Below are 20,146 nucleotides of genomic sequence, written 5' to 3'. Positions count from 1 at the left end.
AATAAACTGGACATACACATTTGATTGTCACATATAGATAGACAACAGAGAAATATGAATGAGTGTATGCTTAAAAAATTATATTATCACTACATATATTGATGAATAATAGGAGCAAAAAGTCACAAGAAAAACTACGGGCATCTAGATATCCAAACCTAAAAAAGAATCACACTATAGAAATTTAAAGGAAAACGTCAAAAGAGTTCATAATTTAAAGGAATTCATAAATTATATTGGAGGAAAATTTTCAAAAGTTTAAACGAATTATTCAAATTACTTTTGAGTTGTTGTAACATTCTATAAATTAAAAATATATTAATTAAAAATATTTTAATATTATTATCTACTAAATCATTCTTTTAAATAATATAAATTTTTTTTTATTCTCCTATTTTTTACTCTCTTCAGTTTTTATGAAAACTCTCAAACGAAGCATTTCTATAATTACTACATATATTAACCGGTATAGTAATACTAATACTACTACATCCTTCCCTAAACTCATATTTTATTTGTTTCATCGTTTTGTTTTGTGATGACATTCTTTGAGTGCAAATTTATTTTGATACCTTCTCAGTTGTGCGTTTTGATTTTTTGTCTTGTTGCAATATTTTGATTTGTTGAAATATTTAAGAATTATTTGTTTAGTCGATACGTTATCTTAAGCAATAGACTTATGAAAATTATCACTAAATTCATCATTCTCTCAACTATACGCATGATCTCACAACATGAGATTGAATTGGTTATGTCAAAGACCACCTATAGTCGATATAAGTGAACACTAACATTTTTTTTTCTTTGAAGATAAATGAAATTAAAAATCGTAGATCTTACACATTTCTTAATCGTTGACCATATACATAAAAAATTATTTTAATGGTTAATATTAAGTTTTTGATCGTACAATTTTTTGTTGACATCTAATATATATATATATATATATATATATACTATCTTATTTATTCTAATATATAGATGAAAAATGTATAAAAAATCAATTTGATTGAAAGTTAATTTTTTGTCAAAAAAAAAACAAATTCAATTATAAACAAAAATATATTTGACACTCATAATACTATGAGTTTGATAACTATACACAATGTAAAATAGCTATTTTAAATCTTCTATTAATAATCCATCATTGTACCATGTAAGCTTATTTAATAATTATCTTTTAAAAACAACTAACACATATTATATTCTTATTGAAAATCAATACAGAATTAATATATAAATGACTATGCATATTTTTTCTCTAATACTATTACTATTTAATAAATTTTTATTATAATTTTTGAGGAAATATTATTTTTCTTTATAATTAGTACAATGATAATACTAGTACCGACGTCAAAAAAATAATGATAATAACCAGCATAAAAAACAAACCTCTAATTTCGATGAACCGAAAGTGTACTGTACGCGCATTTGTTAATGAAAAACACGAAACAGAAAGATAGCACGAGAGCCCACGTGCAAGGGAATGAATCGAAATTCCAAAATAACAAAACAAAACTATGGCAATACAATACAGAACGCAACGCAACGGAGGCGATGCTTAATTAGTGTGAAGCAATAAAACAATCTCATATGCCAGTAGTTAGTGACAGCCAGGCCAGCAACTTCCCTTATTCAGACTCTCTGCTTTTTTATAGTTTTTGTATCACCCACCCATCCCAGATACAGACATTATCAATCTAATAATCCCTTTCCGATACTAATAGCAGATTTAAACGCATAACGCATTCCTCTGCTATTACATCAACCGATTTTATTTTTAATTTTATATTATATTATAAATTTAAATAATTATTAAAATATATGATTCATGATTCGTGAATTCGGAAGATGAAATGAAATTATAATAATACATTTATCAAATTTGTGTCTCCTCCAATTCTGTTCAAGGGGGAGAAGAAATATGGCATTTCAGCGGCGGCGCCACCACTTTTACCAACGTTTCCGTCTTATGATTCCGATGATTTCTTCTGTCGCCGCCGCTCTACTATTTCTCTTCGCTCTTCTTTCATTTTTAGCTCCTTCTCCCATCGATTCCGATCATATGCACCGGAGACAACAATACACATCGGTAATCTCACTCACTCTTTCAACATTCACTCTATCTGATAATTGATCATAAATTCATCACTGTTTCGTGATTTTCATTTTCTCATGTCTGAAATTTCTGTGCAGTTTAACGCTCAAGCAAATGATGTGATCGGAAAACCTGTGTTCCGCGTTCCGGTTAGGTTTTTTTCTGGATTCTGTTTTTGTTTTGTGTAGTTTCCGTGATTCTGTTATTGGATCTTGATTCCTTGCTTGTGTGATTTTGTTTTTTATTTAATAATGATAACGATTAGAACGACGGAGGAAAGTTGAATCGCGATGTGTGGAGTTCTAGAAATTCGGAGCACTTTTACGGCTGCAGTAATTGCAGTAGCAAGTTTCCAAGTGCGTATTTCTTCGTTGGTTCAGTAATCACGAGTGATGTGATGTAAACTTTTCGTTTGAAACTTGATTCGGTTATGCTTATATGAATATGTGAAACTGACGGATAACTATGCTTTTCCAATGGCAGAAGCTCAAGTGATTACTAGACAAAATCGGTATTTGTTGATTGCAACTAGTGGAGGCTTGAATCAACAAAGAACTGGGGTAAATCTCTGGACTATTGTGATTATTATTAATACTGTTATAGTTGAGCATAGATTTGACATCTGGCTTTATTTTTACTTTATAAAGTATAGTTCTGATTGAATTGATTGAAAGTCAAATGTGAAATGAACTAAAAAAATCATATGCTTTCTCAATCAGATTCTGCCTTAGGTTTAAGTTGCCAAATAAAATTAACTTGTTCTGATGTAGTAAGTAACGTTGCATTTGATGAGAAAAGGGCCTAAACTTATTGGAGTTGGAGCCACATATTAATAAAATAATCATGGAGCATTAGTGCTTGGCACATATTTCTCCATTCTGTTGCTCATGGATGTCTTAAATATTGTTTGAGAGTCCTATTGCTTGCATCTATGGAAGAGATGTATCCTTTATGTTTTTAGATCTGACCTGTTTGGTTGTAAGAAAAAGTTTCGGTTAATTGTTTACTGCAAATCTGGAGTAAGGAGACCAGACCAGTAAATCTTTTCTGATAGTTACAATGCAAATTAGGATAGTATACTGCAGTAAATAGTATTTGTTGTTGGCGGTTATTATTTTGCAAATTATGTGTACTCAGATATCAGTGTCAATCTTTTTGTTTATGCAACTGGCAGATCACAGATGCTGTTGTTGCTGCGCGAATTTTGAATGCTACTCTGGTTGTTCCAAAACTGGATCAACGCTCTTACTGGAAAGATTCTAGGTCAGTTGGAGGACATATATTTCTGTGCAGTGTCTGCAGTTGCACTGTTGTAATGTGACTTGGCTGTTAAAGTATTGAAGTGTATCATCCTCAGTGATGTATCTTAGTTTGTGATATAATGTCATACTTTATCTTTTGCAGTAACTTCTCAGAGATCTTTGATGTTGATTGGTTTACCTCGTATCTGTCAAATGATGTCAAAATTATCAAGCAACTCCCAAGTCAGAAGGGTAGGAAATCGTTGTCTCCATACAGCATGCGTGTTCCAAGGAAATGTAGTGAAAGATGTTATATAAATCGTATATTACCTGTCCTCGTGAAAAAGCGTGTAAGTTTTTTATTTCTCAAAACTACTAGTACTGCTACTATGTTGTACAACTTATAAGATTCTCTCTGTTAAGTAGGAGGTGCCTTCATCTCACAGTTTGATTGTCATTTATTGCTTGGAAGATATATATCTTAATAGTAGGAAGTTTTAAAATGCTTTTATACTAAGGACTAGATTCCAAATCCTTATGTGATAGATGTTATAGTAAGTCTACTTTAGATGGATTAGATGCTTACAACTTATTTGGTTCTCTCTGCTAAGTAGGAAGTGCATTAATTTCTCAGTTTGACTGTTATTTATTGCTTGGAAGATATATCATAAAAGTAGGAAGTTTTTAAAAGCTTTTATATTAAGGACTAGAGTCCAAATCTTTATGTAATATATGTTATATATTAAGTCTATTTCAGATGGGTTAGATGCTGTTACTTTAGTATAATGAGTTTTTAGTTTTCTTCATTAGGCTACCAATCTCTTAGTTGTCTAATGAATTTTAACCCCGATGTGTGATGCCTGAAGTACCTTCTGAGTCGAGCTAGGATATCTCTCATCCAGGCATCCTTTACCTCAAACTTAAAACCATGTCTGAATTTTTTCTACTTATTTTCCATTTGATCTTATCATTGGACTATTTGCAGGATCCAGATCCATATTTTTCCCCCATGATTTGCCTCAAAAGGCATCCTATGACTGAGAAAGCCTACCCTATGATCATTAAATATTCAAACCTAGTCCTAAAATTTAACCCACTTACAGTCCTAGTTTCTATAAATTGGCTGATTTTGGTTATCCAAAATAGGATGTTTTGTATGCTTGATCCTGCAAGAGTTATTTAGGAAAATTTTGGAAGACATGAAAGTTCTATTCTGTACTAACTGTCCTTTTTAGATTTATTAAACAAGTAATCAATGCCTTAAATTCTGATAAATTTATCTAGTAAGATTAATAATATATATCAATAATTATTTGAACGTTTGATTATGCAGGAACAATATTTAATTTTTGCTTCATTTATATATGGCAGGCTGTTCAGCTCAACAAGTTTGACTACAGGCTAGCAAACAGATTGGATACAGAGTATCAGAAGTTGAGATGTAGAGTTAATTACCATGCTCTAAGATTTACTCCTCCAATACAAGAAATGGGCAAGAAATTGGTCCAGTGGATGAGGATGAGAAGGAAGCATTACATTGCACTGCATTTGAGGTAGTCTGTTTGATGTTTGCCCTTTGTTATCTGTTTATTTGTCCTGTTTAATTCACTTGATCAGGTAATCGTATCAATCAGATTCATCAATGTGGTTACCACTAAAATTAAAATAGTATTATTATCCATACACGTTGATCAATGTCCTTTGTAAAACCTTGCTCGTGTACAAATGCATGTCAAAACTGGGTTCAGTTCTTCCTTTCAAGCTGAAATCCCCATCACATTTGCTTGTTAAGCATATCACTAGGATATTCATTTTATTTGCACACTCATGAAGCTCACGAATGTTGAGTTTCATGGAGGACCACAATTTTGTTTAACAGCAATTACATGTAATATAATTCAAATTGGATAAGTCAATCAGATTCATCAATGTGGTTACCACTAAAACTAATATCTAGGTATTATTATGCATAAGATCTTCATTTTCCAGCTTCATGACTGCCAGCCACTGAGGATGGTTCTATGTGGATAAGAAGCCCAGAATAGGCTGTAAACTGAGTATATATAGAGGCCAGATTTTGTTGTGGTTTGATAGGATATATAACATATTTGTGATCTAGAGGGATATTGTGTGTGTATGTATGGTAGTGGTGGGTGGTAAAGTTAGAAGGAATTCAGGAATATGCACAAATTGTGGGAGAAGCTGTGTGGACAGAATTAGGGAAGGGTACAATACAGTAGAATGAGGTGAAGTGAATGAGAAATCTGGTGGAGAAGGATTGATCCCTTGGTGAAGGAGACAATTGATTGGAAATTTGCCCATGAGGAGGTATGCCCGGAACCAGAGTGATTTTAGCTCAGAAACAGTCTTAGGAAACTAATCCAAGTTAGAAAATCTAGACTCATTGAAGATGACATCTTTAGAAAGAAAAGGTCTGCCAGTAGAATCCAAACATTTATACCCTACGTAAATGGAGAGGAGTGTACTACTCCTTCCTCTCCCTCAGGATAAATGGCTTTCTTAACCTGTTTATGGTGTTCATCTACTCCAGCGATTATTTTTTTGGTTTTTATTCATTGGATATCTCTAAGATTGAGTTGAGCTGCTCAATTTTATTTGTTCTGGTTGTGTGTGTGTACATGTGTGTACGTTTGAGCATAATGATGTAAACTTTTGAACTAAATGAAGTTAAGGATAAAAAAACTATGTGATATAACTGAATTTTGAGCAAAACAAATAGAAACAGTTTTGAGAAGCTCCCAGACATACTCACAGAGACCTTCGTATTTTGGACTAGGTCCATATCACAAACTTAATTTGGTCGATTGCACTTGGTCCTGTTGATCTTAAGCAATGGCTTCTACACTTGCACATTTGAAATGCTATTAGGTAGAATAACAGATAACAATGAGTAGTTTCTAAATTGGACCCACTTTTTCTGCTACAGATTTGAACCTGATATGCTTGCATTTTCTGGATGTGACTATGGTGGAGGAGAGAAGGAGCAAAAGGAACTGGGCGCAATAAGGAGGAGATGGAAGACACTACATGTAAGGCTCACTTGTTAAACTTTACTACCAACCAATAATTTATTAGGAGATATTTGAAAAATGTAATCACTTATTCACTACTACTCTAGAATGAAATATAAACAAAAATGATAATTGAAAAAGTTGATGTATCTGGTCTTAACTTTTAACTAGATACATCAACTTTTCGACTACTATTTTTATTTATGTTTCATTCAGAAGGAGTATTAGTTTTCATTCCAGAGGAATTATTAGTTACTCTCTCCGGAATGAAAATTAAGCAAAAATTGATCAAATTACGCATATTAAGAAAAGTAGTTGATCACATTTAATCAATACAATCCCGATAAAAAATTAAGTCTATTGCCTAAATTACCCTCCATGACTAATAAATTAGGTTATTAGAAATATAGAAAGTTAAATTAAATGAGAGGTTTAGAGATATTATCATTAAATAATAGAGAAGTCGTTGATATTTGCTTATATTTTATTCCAAAAAAGTATGCTAATTTTGCTTATATTTTATTCCGGAGGCAGGAATATATTTGTATGCTGAGTACATAGGCAAAACCATATGACATCAATTTCGGTTATAATGTCAGTATATATAAACCTAACAGTATTTTTCATTATATGAATATAAGCAAAGACTTTTAACATTTTAACTGTCTTTAACCCTGCTTGTTGCAAGATGCCAAGTAAATAGGCGTTATTTGATAGAGAATATTCCACCTAACTATGTTTGCACCAGAAAACTGGTTCAAAAAGAGAGTATGAATAATATAAGAAATATTGATATGCAGAGAAGCAATCCTGATAGGGCCAGGAGGCAGGGAAAATGCCCGTTAACCCCAGAAGAAGTTGGCCTAATGCTAAGAGCGTTGGGGTATGGTTCTGATGTTCATATTTATGTTGCATCTGGGGAAGTATATGGAGGGGAAGAAACATTGGCACCTCTCAAAGCATTATTTCCTAATTTCCATTCAAAAGAAACCATTGCTTCCAAGGAAGAATTGGAACCATTTTCTTCGTTTTCTTCTCGCATGGCTGCACTTGATTTTATTGTTTGCGATGAAAGCGATGTATTTGTCACCAATAACAATGGTAACATGGCTAAAATATTAGCTGGACGAAGGTATGCTCTACACCGTTTACATGTTTTGTTCACTTCTAATTAGCTTTCATTGATATCTACACCTGCTAATTAGCTTTCATTGCACTTTCTTATAGGAGATACTTTGGGCACAAACCGACCATTCGTCCAAATGCTAAAAAACTCTACAGAGTGTTTATGAATAGAAGTAATTTGACTTGGGATGTTTTTGCTTCTAGTGTTCGTACTTTCCAGAAAGGCTTCATGGGAGAACCAAAGGAGGTTAGACCTGGTAGAGGCGGGTTTCATGAGAATCCATCTACATGCATATGTGAAGATTCAGTGGCCAAAGCAGACAAAAATTTTGGATCTAGAAAAGTTTGGAAGGATAATGCAACCAAGAAAATTGTAGCAAATGATGAGGTGGATGTCGATGATAATGATAATGATGATGATAATGATAATGATGATGATCAGAATGATCTTACCGATAAGGATATGTTTAATGAAACAATGTCAGACTATGAAACTCTGAACTTTGAGGATCCAGAGTTGGAGGAAATTATATCAGATTAGTGAAGCTGCAGTATTCAGTGTTGACTCTTTCACCACAACCCCCTTAAGCAGCTGCTGCTGGATTCGAAAGTTGCTAATAAAGCCCAGATACCGGAAACAGTAAAAAGCACGTATTTCTCAATACTGGCTGAGTTGAACTTAAAGTGGCTATAGTATGAAAACATCTTGCAAATTTTATCATAGGAACATTTTGTGCATTTCTAAGAGCATAACGATCTCAGTTTGATGCTGAATTTTGTGGGTGTTTGGACTTGTAATAGAATCTGGAAAGAAATGATCAGAAGTGAGCAATTAGTGGAATGGGAGGACAGCCATTCAACATCTAGTGGCATAGATACAAAATTAAGTTTGCTAGGAAGTAGGAAAATCTGTATATTTTCGTTCAGGAAAATCGTTACAGTTAGACATACACTTCCCTTCATATTTATCTTTGACATTGATGCTGTCAACTTACTTATATAGAAGCAACAGGATGACAAATTAAGTATTTGCTCGTGAAGTGAACATCGCAATAGTGGTCTGATGACCTGGTAGGTAATAGTATAATCAGTCGTTTTTAAAAACACTGATAATTTGTTCTATACATTTAAAAAGTAGATTGTACTATCTCAAATTGTGTGCATTAGTGTGTGTGACAAAAACTAACTCTTGGTTAGAGCAGTTAGCTTCAGCAAGTATAATTGAAAGACACTGTATGATCTCTTGTCTCCTAGTAAAAATGGGAAAGACCAGATCTGAAGGGGCAATCAGCTTGGTAGTTTGATTATTTGATAGAATTGTGTTACATATTGTCGGAACGACTGGTTTGCCTGACTTAACTGAAAATTATTTATGTTCAGAATTTTCGGGTTATGGATAATTCTTCTGTACTAGGAAAAAAAAAAGTAAATGGAAAAATAATGATAATATCATTAAGATGGAAAGAATGAATAAAATGACTGATCTACAATATATCTTTCATAAATGGAGTTCCTCTGAATGACAAGATGATTACTCTAAAATTAAACAAAACAAACAATGCTTATAAGTTATATCTTCATTGCGAGGAGGGCAAATCATCGGGTGCGTCATCATCAGGTTGAGGCGATGGTGGAGGTGAACCAAAGTCTAGATTGGGGAAGACACCAGGTGGCCTCTCCCGAGGCTCAATTGAGAGTAATTGGCTTGAATCTCCCACTACATCCGCCCATCCATAATGAGGATCGGCCCTTCATAAAAGACACATTATAATCATATCAAAATGAATACAACCGATACGGCTCTATAAAAATAAAATGTAACCAACCTCGACTTTTTTCCTAAATAAATCAAGAGCGATGCTTACAGTGAAAAAAATTATACAAAAATGTAACGAACTTCTCCATTTCTAAAAAGAAATAGACATCTCCATCACTATAGTTTAGGTGAATAAATGCTCAATTAATATCACAAATTTTGGAAATATGATTTTTTAACTCTAGGATTTGTAACAGAACACCACAAAATATGTCATGCAAATATACATATGGAGGAGATTTGAAAGGGTGAAGAAGCAATTTGCTTTGTATTGTTTTGTTTGGTAGCCAAACAGATATGAAAGGATGAAGAAGCAATTTGTTTTGTTTAGTTAAGTAGCAAAGAAACATATTAGTAACAAAACTTAGTTTTTACAAGGATTGCCTTGTATTTAAGTGATATGACAATATCAACTAATTACAATGCTTGACCAAGATGTAGCTTTTTTTTCTCTAATATATTACTTGAAGAACCTGTTGGTGAGGGCTAAATCAACACCCAATAGAGATTCCCATACTCAAAAAAGCATGGAGAAACCCCATGGCCTAGAAAAATAGTTATGTAGATAAATGGATATAAATGCAAAAGGATTTGTTGGTTGTTGAGAAGAATATACTTACTCATAATAAGTTTCTTCATCTACGACAATATCCCAGCTCTCACCGGTTGTGCTATTTCCATACTTATGGACTTTCCTGTTACAGGCAAAAGTTGAGCCAATTAGCAATATGGAATAGAGAGGCAACATCTCAGGAAAGCATTTTGAGGAAGTGCATAAAAAATTGAGACATTGTATACAGTCATTCTCATGATTCCATACCCATTTCCAAAGTGCTCTTCTCCCCAAGTTCTTGACCAACCTGCCAAAAGGATGAAAAGTGCAGCATGTAAAAGAGATGAGGAGAGAGAGAGAGGTGGGGGGCACAGTATTTGGGAATCAGATCAGTGCAGCCACCTCCACTTGAACATGGACTTTTAGGGGATAAAACTCAGAAAAGCTGGTTGGTTAAATAAATAGAAGCCCCATTTTATGGACCTTGGAACAAAGACAACTCCAACTCTTCAAAGTCATAAGATACATGATTAATACCTTAAGACAAGTCACAGGTAATGATGCATCCTATATTTTATTACTAAAATCATCTATGTGAAGACAAACACTCAAGCTTTAAATGAAATGCAGCCTCCAAGACTACATCTGGCTGCACTCTGACAAACTTCAAATGGAACAAACAGACTGGCTTTTGAGTGCCGCATGGTAGCAACCAAATATGAAATGAATGTGAAAGATGACTGCATAAGTAATATAAAATTATAGAGAATATAACATACGTTCACTGCTTGGAGATACATGCCAAGTTTCCCCGTGACGCGAACCTATGCCTTTAAAGAATCGCTCCTCCCACTTGTCTCCCCATTTTGTTCCAAGTTCGGTTTCAGCCCATTTATCTGTCCTGAGGAGGTGTAAGCATGGAAAAGGAAGCACTGAGAAGATAAAATTCAGGACTAGTATAAAATGAACTCTTTCTGGTTAAAAATTATGATAAACTCACTAACAATCTCCTTATTTCCGAAGAAATCAACAGAAAGATTAAAATTATTTAAGTGACAAAAGAAAGTGCGGCAAACTAAAAATAGAAAATAAAAACAAAACTGCATCACATTGGTGGAAAAAATATTATTATTCAGCACCTGTAAGCATGGTATCCATTTATATAAGCATAAATCAAAATCAATCTTATATTGCTGAATAAGACTTTGTTTGATAAAATTTCACAAAATCCTCCACTATAGAGCTGAAAGTCTGAAAGCACATCATCCGTGTGAGTCTCACAGAAACACATGTGGAGAGTGGACAATTGCTGCTACAAGAAATGAATCAAATAAACTATAATACATACCATTTGAGAACAGATCCTCTTCCGTCATAATGCTCTCCCCACTTTTCCCACCAGGATTGTTCATTCAGTCTACCATACTTATGTGCACCCTTTTCAGTCCAGCCTTTAGCATCATATTTTTCCCACCTATATAAATTGAACAGAGTTAGAAATTCTAAAGGCAATCGATTAATAGTCCAGAAAGAATACCAGCTTTTGTTTTGTCCGATAAACAAACTTACCATTTCTCATACCACCCAGCATTTTCAGTCCCTGATTTTGCTTGTTTTTGTGCACTCCTCTCTATTCTTGCTATGTTACTGCAAATTAAAACGAGAAAGAAGTTGTGTAAAGAGTTCATGGGTTTTACTTATTTACTACAAACAGAAAAAATAAAACACTGACCTCCATTCATCATGTTGAAGATTTTCTTGCCATGTTTCCCACCAAGAATCCCCCTCTGAATTTCTGCCAGATTTCTCCACACCTGCGAGAACTTACAAAATTAATTCATGCACTCACAGGTTTGATTTTTTAATGACACAACAACCCCGTTGCTCAGTATTTCATCAATCAATTCCACCATTAGATGATAATGGTAGTTGATTCAGATAATGGTTTAATGAAAAGCTCATATGATAGTATCATTCAATAGGAGCATAAAACGTGTGTGGAAAAGAAATCAATGACGTGCTAGCAGCATAATCTGCTTATCAACTGTGTGAAAGTCGAAAGATTAGGATAGGTATCAAATTCCAGCTCAGCCATCAAGTAGTGGGAAGATTTTTTTAATATCACTTATTCATTTACTTATTTGAACTCGTCTATGTTACAATCATGCAGTCATTGGCCCATTGCATTCCACATAAATTTTAGAAGTTTCTGTAGATGTTAAAAGAATTATAGATATTGAAGCACACAATATGAAGGAACACATTTTTATTTTTATATTTACACATAATATAGATCACCCAAATGTTAAGGTTATATGTACATTTAACAATCATACATCAATCAAATGTTATTAACAATCAGTTATCACAATAAATCTATAGAACTATGTTAAATGTACAAACAGCGTGTTTGAGCAGTCCAAGAGTAAGTTTGAACCCCTCAGCCTATCTTTTGGATACAACAATCATGTATTTCTGCCCAGATGTAGTTCTGGACTGGCCCCAGACACACAATAAGAATTCTTATAAACTTTCAGTGATGCTTCTATATCAAATATAAAGGAAGTAATATACCTAGCTCCTTATATCCAGTCCAGTCGCTCTTCTCCCACCACTGTCAATTAGATCAATAAAGCCAATTAAATGAATCCACCTGGGGTGCGATACTGATACAGTCATGAATACTGTCAATCTATCATATTTAAAATGACATCCACCTATGAAGTCATTTGATGGGGTTATAAAAAAATACCAACCTAACATGCTTCAAATCACACCAAATTCAGCATCAGAAAAGTTATAATGTGCTCAAAACATCCTAAAAAATATCCGATGCCAATGAAACTATTATCTCCTTGTTTTACTCAAAATAAGTTGTGATAATGCATGAGACTCAACATTGCAATAACTAACCAGATGAATCATAAAAAATGAAAAGATACATCAAAGGTTTCCAAAAAGCACCTTTCTATGTTTAACCTTCAAATTAACAGAAATTATAATCACATCCAGATTTTCCACACATTATTCAAAACTAAGGAAAACAGTAACAAATGTAAGTTCATAAATAAATGAAATGAAAAGCTGAAATTTAAACTTTAAGAAGTGTTTGAAGTGGCACTCAACACTTTCAAGTTTCAAGGTATGTACAAGCAACCATACTTGGCATACTAAGACATTTGTCTAAGCTACTGTAGTATTTAATCCAATTCATAATAAAAGTAATCTAAACTATTGTAGTAAAAACATGAAGTTCCTAGTTATCATTGTTACAATTGCTCTTTATAATTTTTCCACAACATTTCTTGGCAAAAAATATTACAAATCATTTATCAACACAAAATCAGCTTCAAAAACTTTACAATCTACAATTTGGTAACTAAGATCACTTCTTATTATTTGTTACAAAAGATCACTAATTCATTACAGACCTATAGTGATGTTTTTAAGCAAACTAAGGTAATTTGCACATATCAAACAAGATTACATTAGATAACTAGTGAAATAGAACATCTAAGATATCTTTCAATAAAAGAGTTGCTTTAACATACACTGTTTCTGTAGATTTACTCTCACATTTTATTTATAAGGAATTGGACGTTCAAATATTTAAATTCCAAATACCGTTTCTTTCCATTCCGAGGAACCATCGTGGGACTGACCACCCATTCTTGTCCATCGACATCTATATCCATTTTCACCCAGTTCTTCCCCACCTTCTCTGTACCAGGTACTCCCATCTTCATTAGTGCCGGACTCATTAACATTTTCATTTAACAGGCTGATACCCCAGTCCTTCTCATTTGCTATTCCGGTGTCTGTTTAGGAACCAGTAAGAATATAAATACATAATATTCAACATTCCAGGATTGACTAACAGAAAACATCTAAATTCTAAAATAACCTTCATCAATGATTGGGGCAAATAGAAGGAGGTAAGGATATAAATGACGAACTACCTCTTTTTGGTGGGGTGTCACGTGACTGTGGACCAGAATTTCTTGGGGTGCAACGAGGAAAGAATTTTTCCTGCTTCAAAATAGACCTGTGGCCATCATGGCACAAAGCATCATAATAATTGAAAAAAGTTGCAGCAAATGTAGGTTGTAAAAAGTATAACAAAAGCCAATTAACATTCATGATTTTTTTGTCCACAAACAAAAGAGCATCGTTCATTTTCAAAAGCAATGAAGTGTTGATGCCTAAATAGAAAGCAAAAAAAAAAATGAATAGTATGCTTAGTCCTTCCTTGCTCTTTAATGTAGGTTAGGACATTTAAGCACCATGACAGGGTTTATGTATCTTAATTCTTACATACTGAGCCAATATGTATAAAACCTCTTTCATCACTTACAAACCAGAGGATAGTCGTACAATGAAAAGTATGCTTAGTCCTTCCTCTCTCATTAGTTCTAAAAAAGTTAGAAAACATAAAAAAGAATGCCGAAAAAAAGCTAGGTTTCCTGATTAACTATCTTAGTAAGTAGTTCACTTGCGTTGCTGTTATACAATCCACTCCACTAGAAATTTCCAGAAGTTACTGATACGATCGGGCGAGTAAACGATGTTTATGTTACTGGTCATTAGTGTTCACTTGCGTTGGATGTGTCTTTTACTAGTTATTTTGGTTCTTAAATGTGTGCTCTCTTAGTTTGATCCTTGAATTTGTCTTCCGTTTGTCCGTTCCGTCCATAAAGTTAGTACACAAGATCCACTCAGGGATACTTTTGAAGTTTCGAAACATACAGTAGTGACTATAATGAATACGACTTACAAATTTAGACCAAATTGACTGTTTACTAAGGTTCGAGCAGGTTATCACTAATGCATGAACATTATAAATCGTGTTCAGAAAATCGTGTACACATTTGAAATGATAATGAAAGTGAAGAAAACATCAAGTGCGTGGAAACTAGAGACCTAGCATCACACAAAAACCACACATTCATACTAATATTTCATTTCACTACTAAAATCGTTTCCATTTTTCATCAACAGAGATTTTAAACAAGATGCAAAGTTCACCTAGTAGTAAAAATGAATTTGAACGCATGAAAGCTAAAATTGATTTTAACAATAAACATACGGTGGAGAAGCGAAAGGCATTGCAGCAGGAGAAGCTTGAGTCCTAACTCTATGAATGTGAGGGTTTTTCTTCGGAATCGGATCGAATCTCCGTTCATCGTTTTTGTCACCGCCGTTACCAGGTCCACTCGTTCTAAGAATCGGAGTAACCGAACCAGAACAACAGCATCGAAATTTGATATTACAGAGTCGAACTCGTTCAAAATCGAAACACGTCTTTCTTCTCTTTCTCCGGAAAAGGTCCGGCAAGTGATTGTTAGGTAACAGTGCAACATTGAGTCGGTTTACTCTTAGCTTGAAATCGAACTGCGTTGTTGAGAAGCCTCTAGAACTCGCCGCCATTAATGCAAAATAAATAATAACATTGACAAATTATTAATCGGTGAAATGCAATGCAATGTGTAACTGCTTAATTATCCTTCTCTTGCTTGGTTCGTTATAACTGCTTATAAGATAGTAATGATAATGAAATTGAAATTGGAGTTGGAAGGGTATTTGTGAGTAATTGACGGAGCGGAAGAGTGTGAGTGTGATAAGGAAATGGAATAATTGTATTGAAGCATTTGATCTGATAGTGAAGAATGAGTATTAGTAATGTTGAAATTTGAGAGGGTTTTGAATGTTGAAATGGAAAAGAAAGGGGAGAATGTGAGAGGGATGAGATCAGATCCGGTGTGAGATTCGACCATGGTTGCGAATCCAAGATTTAATCAGCTTATACATATACACGTGAGCCTGTGGGTCCCGCCACCATTTTTGTCTCTCTTATTCCACTTTCGGTATGCCACGTGTCCTTTCTTCAACCGCCGTCTGTATCTTTGTTGGATGAGGAAAAAAATTAGAAACACCAAATCAACATTACTAATTTTTTATTTAATTTAATTTTTTTACCTAAAATTTAGGGCGGATTAGTTTTCGAGCTATGGAAGGAAAACATTACATCAAAGTAATTGTTAGAACTTAGAAGTTTCAAAATCAAAATGTGTGAAATACAAGGTTTTTTTTTTTTTTTTTAGTTTACTAGGACTCTATTTAGTAATAGATGATAAATAAGTTAGTTTATAACAGATGATTTTAGAAGTTAATTGATTGAATTTAAGTCATTTAATAACATTAACAATTAAATCAACAGAAAATATAAAATAATTTTTTAAAAGTAATTTAAATTAATTTCAATTAAAAAAAGTAGTACTTTAAACTCAAACATTGGTTGAAGTAATATATTAAAATAATCTAAATAGCACCAGCAGTTTCTTAACTTAATTTCAGTTAACATTTTAGTTCTTTATATATATATTTTTTTAATTTGATCTTTTATTTTAATTTTAAGTGACAATTTGACCTTTTATGTTTTAAAATGTCAATAATGTTATTCTTTTTTTAAAAAAAATTCATCAAAATTTTCAAACAAAACTCATAAAATTAATTTTCATCTCCAACAACATCAAATTCTTCAAATAAATAATAAAAATATGAGTTTATTTAAATATTTAAGTTATGAATTTGATAAAATTTATATTATATTGAAGATGATAACTAATTTTATTGGTTTTGCTTAAAAAATTTGATGAATTTTTGTAAAAAAAAGGATAGCATTGTTGACATTTTAAAACATAAAAGATCAAATTGTCACTTAAAATTAAAATAAATAAATAAATCAAATAAATAAATAAATAATTAAAACATTAACTGAAATTAAGTTAAAGAATCGCAGATACTATTTAGCCCTTAAAATAATATAAACTAATAATAAATGTTATTGAATAGATCTATTTCAATCATACAACCTACAATTGCAAGTTAAATATCAATTAATATTTTATACCTATATAATTATTAAAGAATCTCATAAAAATGTTTTTTTTCGAATTTTATAGTTGTTTCTAACCAGAAAAATTTAAAGAATCTCATAAGAATGCACACTTTCTGCCAATGATTTGTTAAAAAATCTATTAACAATGAAATGCTATAATTAGTTGAATATTGCATAACTTTGATAAATGTTTTCGCAACTCAAATGTTGAGAATATTATTGTGAGAATTAAATAATTTATATTATATTAAGTCTTTTTAATAATTTTGTTTATAATTTTTTTTACTCAATCTATAACACTAAACGTTTACTTTTCAGACTAATATAAATGGCAAATTAATTTTTTGTATGAGAATAAAAAATAAACATCACGAAAGAAATGAAACTACACTTGCGACTAAGTAGCGTCTAAAACATAGTTAAGATGAGGATCAATCAACGCTAAGAGATCTTACAACAAATGATGGATATGAGGGGAGAATTATGTGAATGGTAATGTTTGGTTGGGATCTATAATGGAGATAGAGTCTAACAGTTGGGTGTACCTACAAACACCATAGTGCTCAAGCCAGTATCATGATTGAGGTGTAAATGTTAGGTTTTATATAGCATGAAGGAGTTGGTATTTAGTTTGATCAGCCCAAAGTCCATGATGTCTATAACTCTAAAGTTTTACATATCAGTCTTATATGACAATTTTAAAAAATAAAATAAATAACACATGAAGAAATGAGACTATACTGGCGAATGGCTAGCGTCTAAGACATCATCAAACAAAACATGGTTAAGACAATGAACACAATTATTCTGACCATTTTTTTTTTCAACAATTGTTCTAATTATAAGTTAGAAATATTACAATGTTGACGGATCTGAGTGAAAAATTATGTAAATTGTGATCTTTGGTTGAAATTCACGGTGGAAATAAAATTCAATATTAAAGTTTATCTACATATATTTAGACGTTTAAATTAATATCATAATATTTATATAACACGAATTAGATAATATTGAATTTGGGTCGGGTCTTAAAAGATCCACTCAAACTAATTATGCCAAATCTTTTTTTAACATAAGTGGGAGTTTTAATATAATAATTATTACAGATTAGAGTTTCTCTTATTTTCGTAGAGAACTTTTAAAATATTTTTTTAAACCGCATATTGATTTAAAACTCAATAGTTACATACTAATAGTAATATAGTACTATCGTATTTAATTATCTTATGACAATATAGAAAAAATCAATAAATATTGTTATGATCTGATGTGTAGTAAAATACAATAGTGTGTTTATATGTAAAGAAAAATTTATATTGAGTACAATATATTAAAATGCAATACTTAGGCAGAGAGACAATTTATATTAAAAAAACAGAGTCTAAATAGTTGTCATCCTTCATTACTAGATATTATTTGTGTTAGAACAGTTTCCAAACACAAGAATTTACAAAATCAAATACTTGCCGTAAAACGTGTCCATAGGTAGATACGAGAATGACAGAAATGAATAGTACTAAACTGGAACCCACGCTGGATAGCAAAAAGTCCTCACAACATCTACCTTATCCACAAGGCTAGTCTAGTCACCCATAATTGCTCTAAATCTTCTCTTCCACACGCTGTTAATGTATCCCTCCACGTGTCCATCAAAATTGCCACGAGCACGTGTCAAAGCACCTGTTGACAATGAGAATGAGAAATTGTGGATTCTGATGGATAAGAAGCTGACTCAAAAGGAGTATAGCTTACGTGGTACAAGAAAATTCATGGTCTTCAAACTCTCTACGTGGCAACAAAAAATAAGTCAGCTGAGAACTGAGATTTACTAGGTTTGCTTTTCAACGAGGAGACCAAATAATGTTTATGTTATTGTTCATTATTATATCCAAATTCAAAAGTGAAAATAGAGAGAGCATGGCCACGTATGCGCAACATGAACAGGGCAAGGCTATTATTCAACACACCATTCCTTCCTTTATGGTGAGGCTACTTGGTCTCAAAAACAATACTAGCTTTGAGTGATGTCAATCTGATGCAAATCATATTTTATTGGATTAGGAAATTAGTTGACGAAGGGACATCTATCATGGTTTTCTTTAGATATTATTTTACATTTAAACAAAATTATATGAACTTATCAATCTATGAATTTATCAACTATAATTATAATTACTTCTTTTATTATCCTAAAAGATAAAAGTGAAATCTTCTTATTACTATTTTCTATATCTTAAAATAATTGAATAATTTAATTGTTTAATATATTAAAAAAATTAAAATATATATTTAATCTTTATAATTATAATTTTTATTTTATTTTAGTTCTCGTAAATATTTTTTTGTTTGATTCGCTTGCAAATATAATTTTATTTTAAAATAATTATTCAGTTTAATTTCTATTATAAAAAACTCTAATCACCTCTAAATATCGGCAAGAAGAATTTTTCTGCATTATATTTAACAAAACAGTTAGAAAAAATATATATAAATTTGTACAGTTACAAAATTTAATACAAATAATTCATTCCAAATTATTCAAGGGAATGTCATTAAGAGAAAAAGAGCAACATAGTGGTGCTACAAAGCTCTCTATTGTAGGGTCTAGGGAAGAGTTAGATCCATTGGGTCTATGATAGACAAGACAACTTTAACTTACATTTGCAAAGCTTTAGTAACTAACTGATTTTTAGAAAATCTATTGGTAACCGGTGTTTACTTGAATGTAACTATCAATAGCATTAGAAAATATGGTGGTAGACAAATAACTTGCACGGTATATATCCTCGAGAACCTATACAAGCACTTACAAAAACATAGGATTTGTAATGAGTTTTTATGCGTTCAATGCTTGCTTGAATATATTTTGGCTACGATTAAGGATGAAAATAGGTTAGGTCGTCCGTTAGGGGCTTATGGTTTGACCTACTTATTGTTTGGCTTTACCTATTTAATAAAAAAATTAAGCTCATGTTATTTTTAAAGCTTATTTATTTAAATAGATCAAGTCCTTAAGCCTGATAGGCCAGCATATATATATTTTATTATTTATTAATGTTATTTATTATTATTATTATTATTATTTATTAATAATATTATTTCTTATTTTAATGTCTATCAATTAGGCAATCACTTAGTAGTCATTCCATATTTGTTTGAGAGATAATAATGAGTGCGTTTGTTTCAGAAAAAAAAACTATTCTTTGAAACTAAAAATTATTTTTTAGGGTTTAAAGGGTGTTTGTTTTAGATTTTTTTAAAATCATTTTGTTAGAAAAATTATTTTTTGTTTAATATATATAGATATGTACATTGGTATGTGGAGAGAATCGTGTAAATTGGTATGGATATATCATGTAGCTTGATATGTGTATAGGGAC

General features: G+C 32.0%; 2 protein-coding genes across 3 annotated transcripts; one reads left to right on the top strand and one right to left on the bottom strand.

Moving 5' to 3' along the window:
• Positions 1–1,454: 1,454 nt before the first annotated feature.
• LOC101489097 (O-fucosyltransferase 16) lies at positions 1,455–8,662 on the top strand. Its single transcript, XM_004500829.4, has 10 exons — positions 1,455–2,095; positions 2,200–2,250; positions 2,367–2,457; positions 2,585–2,661; positions 3,276–3,364; positions 3,506–3,692; positions 4,714–4,895; positions 6,290–6,392; positions 7,175–7,506; positions 7,602–8,662. The coding sequence occupies exons 1-10, from the start codon at positions 1,928–1,930 to the stop codon at positions 8,038–8,040; spliced, it is 1,719 nt and encodes a 572-aa protein (XP_004500886.1). The 5' UTR covers positions 1,455–1,927; the 3' UTR covers positions 8,041–8,662.
• Positions 8,663–8,929: 267 nt separating this feature from the next.
• Positions 8,930–15,656, bottom strand: LOC101489430 (protein EARLY STARVATION 1, chloroplastic). Of its 2 annotated transcripts, XM_004500830.4 has the most exons (11): positions 14,955–15,655; positions 13,828–13,913; positions 13,493–13,686; positions 12,443–12,482; positions 11,601–11,682; positions 11,438–11,515; positions 11,217–11,342; positions 10,648–10,769; positions 10,136–10,175; positions 9,936–10,010; positions 8,930–9,248 (listed from the first exon to the last, which is right to left on the bottom strand). In XM_004500830.4, the coding sequence occupies exons 1-11, from the start codon at positions 15,293–15,295 to the stop codon at positions 9,077–9,079; spliced, it is 1,356 nt and encodes a 451-aa protein (XP_004500887.1). In that variant the 5' UTR covers positions 15,296–15,655; the 3' UTR covers positions 8,930–9,076. The 2 variants fall into 2 exon arrangements, with proteins under 2 accessions (XP_004500887.1, XP_012571466.1); XM_012716012.3 differs by lacking the exon at positions 10,136–10,175 and having other exon boundaries at positions 14,955–15,656.
• Positions 15,657–20,146: the final 4,490 nt, after the last annotated feature.

Source organism: Cicer arietinum, chromosome 5 (genome assembly GCF_000331145.2).
Source record: "Cicer arietinum cultivar CDC Frontier isolate Library 1 chromosome 5, Cicar.CDCFrontier_v2.0, whole genome shotgun sequence".
Lineage (NCBI taxonomy): Eukaryota > Viridiplantae > Streptophyta > Magnoliopsida > Fabales > Fabaceae > Cicer > Cicer arietinum.
The sequence above is the reverse complement of the archived record's forward strand: the minus strand, read 5'-3'. Positions and strand labels throughout refer to the sequence as shown.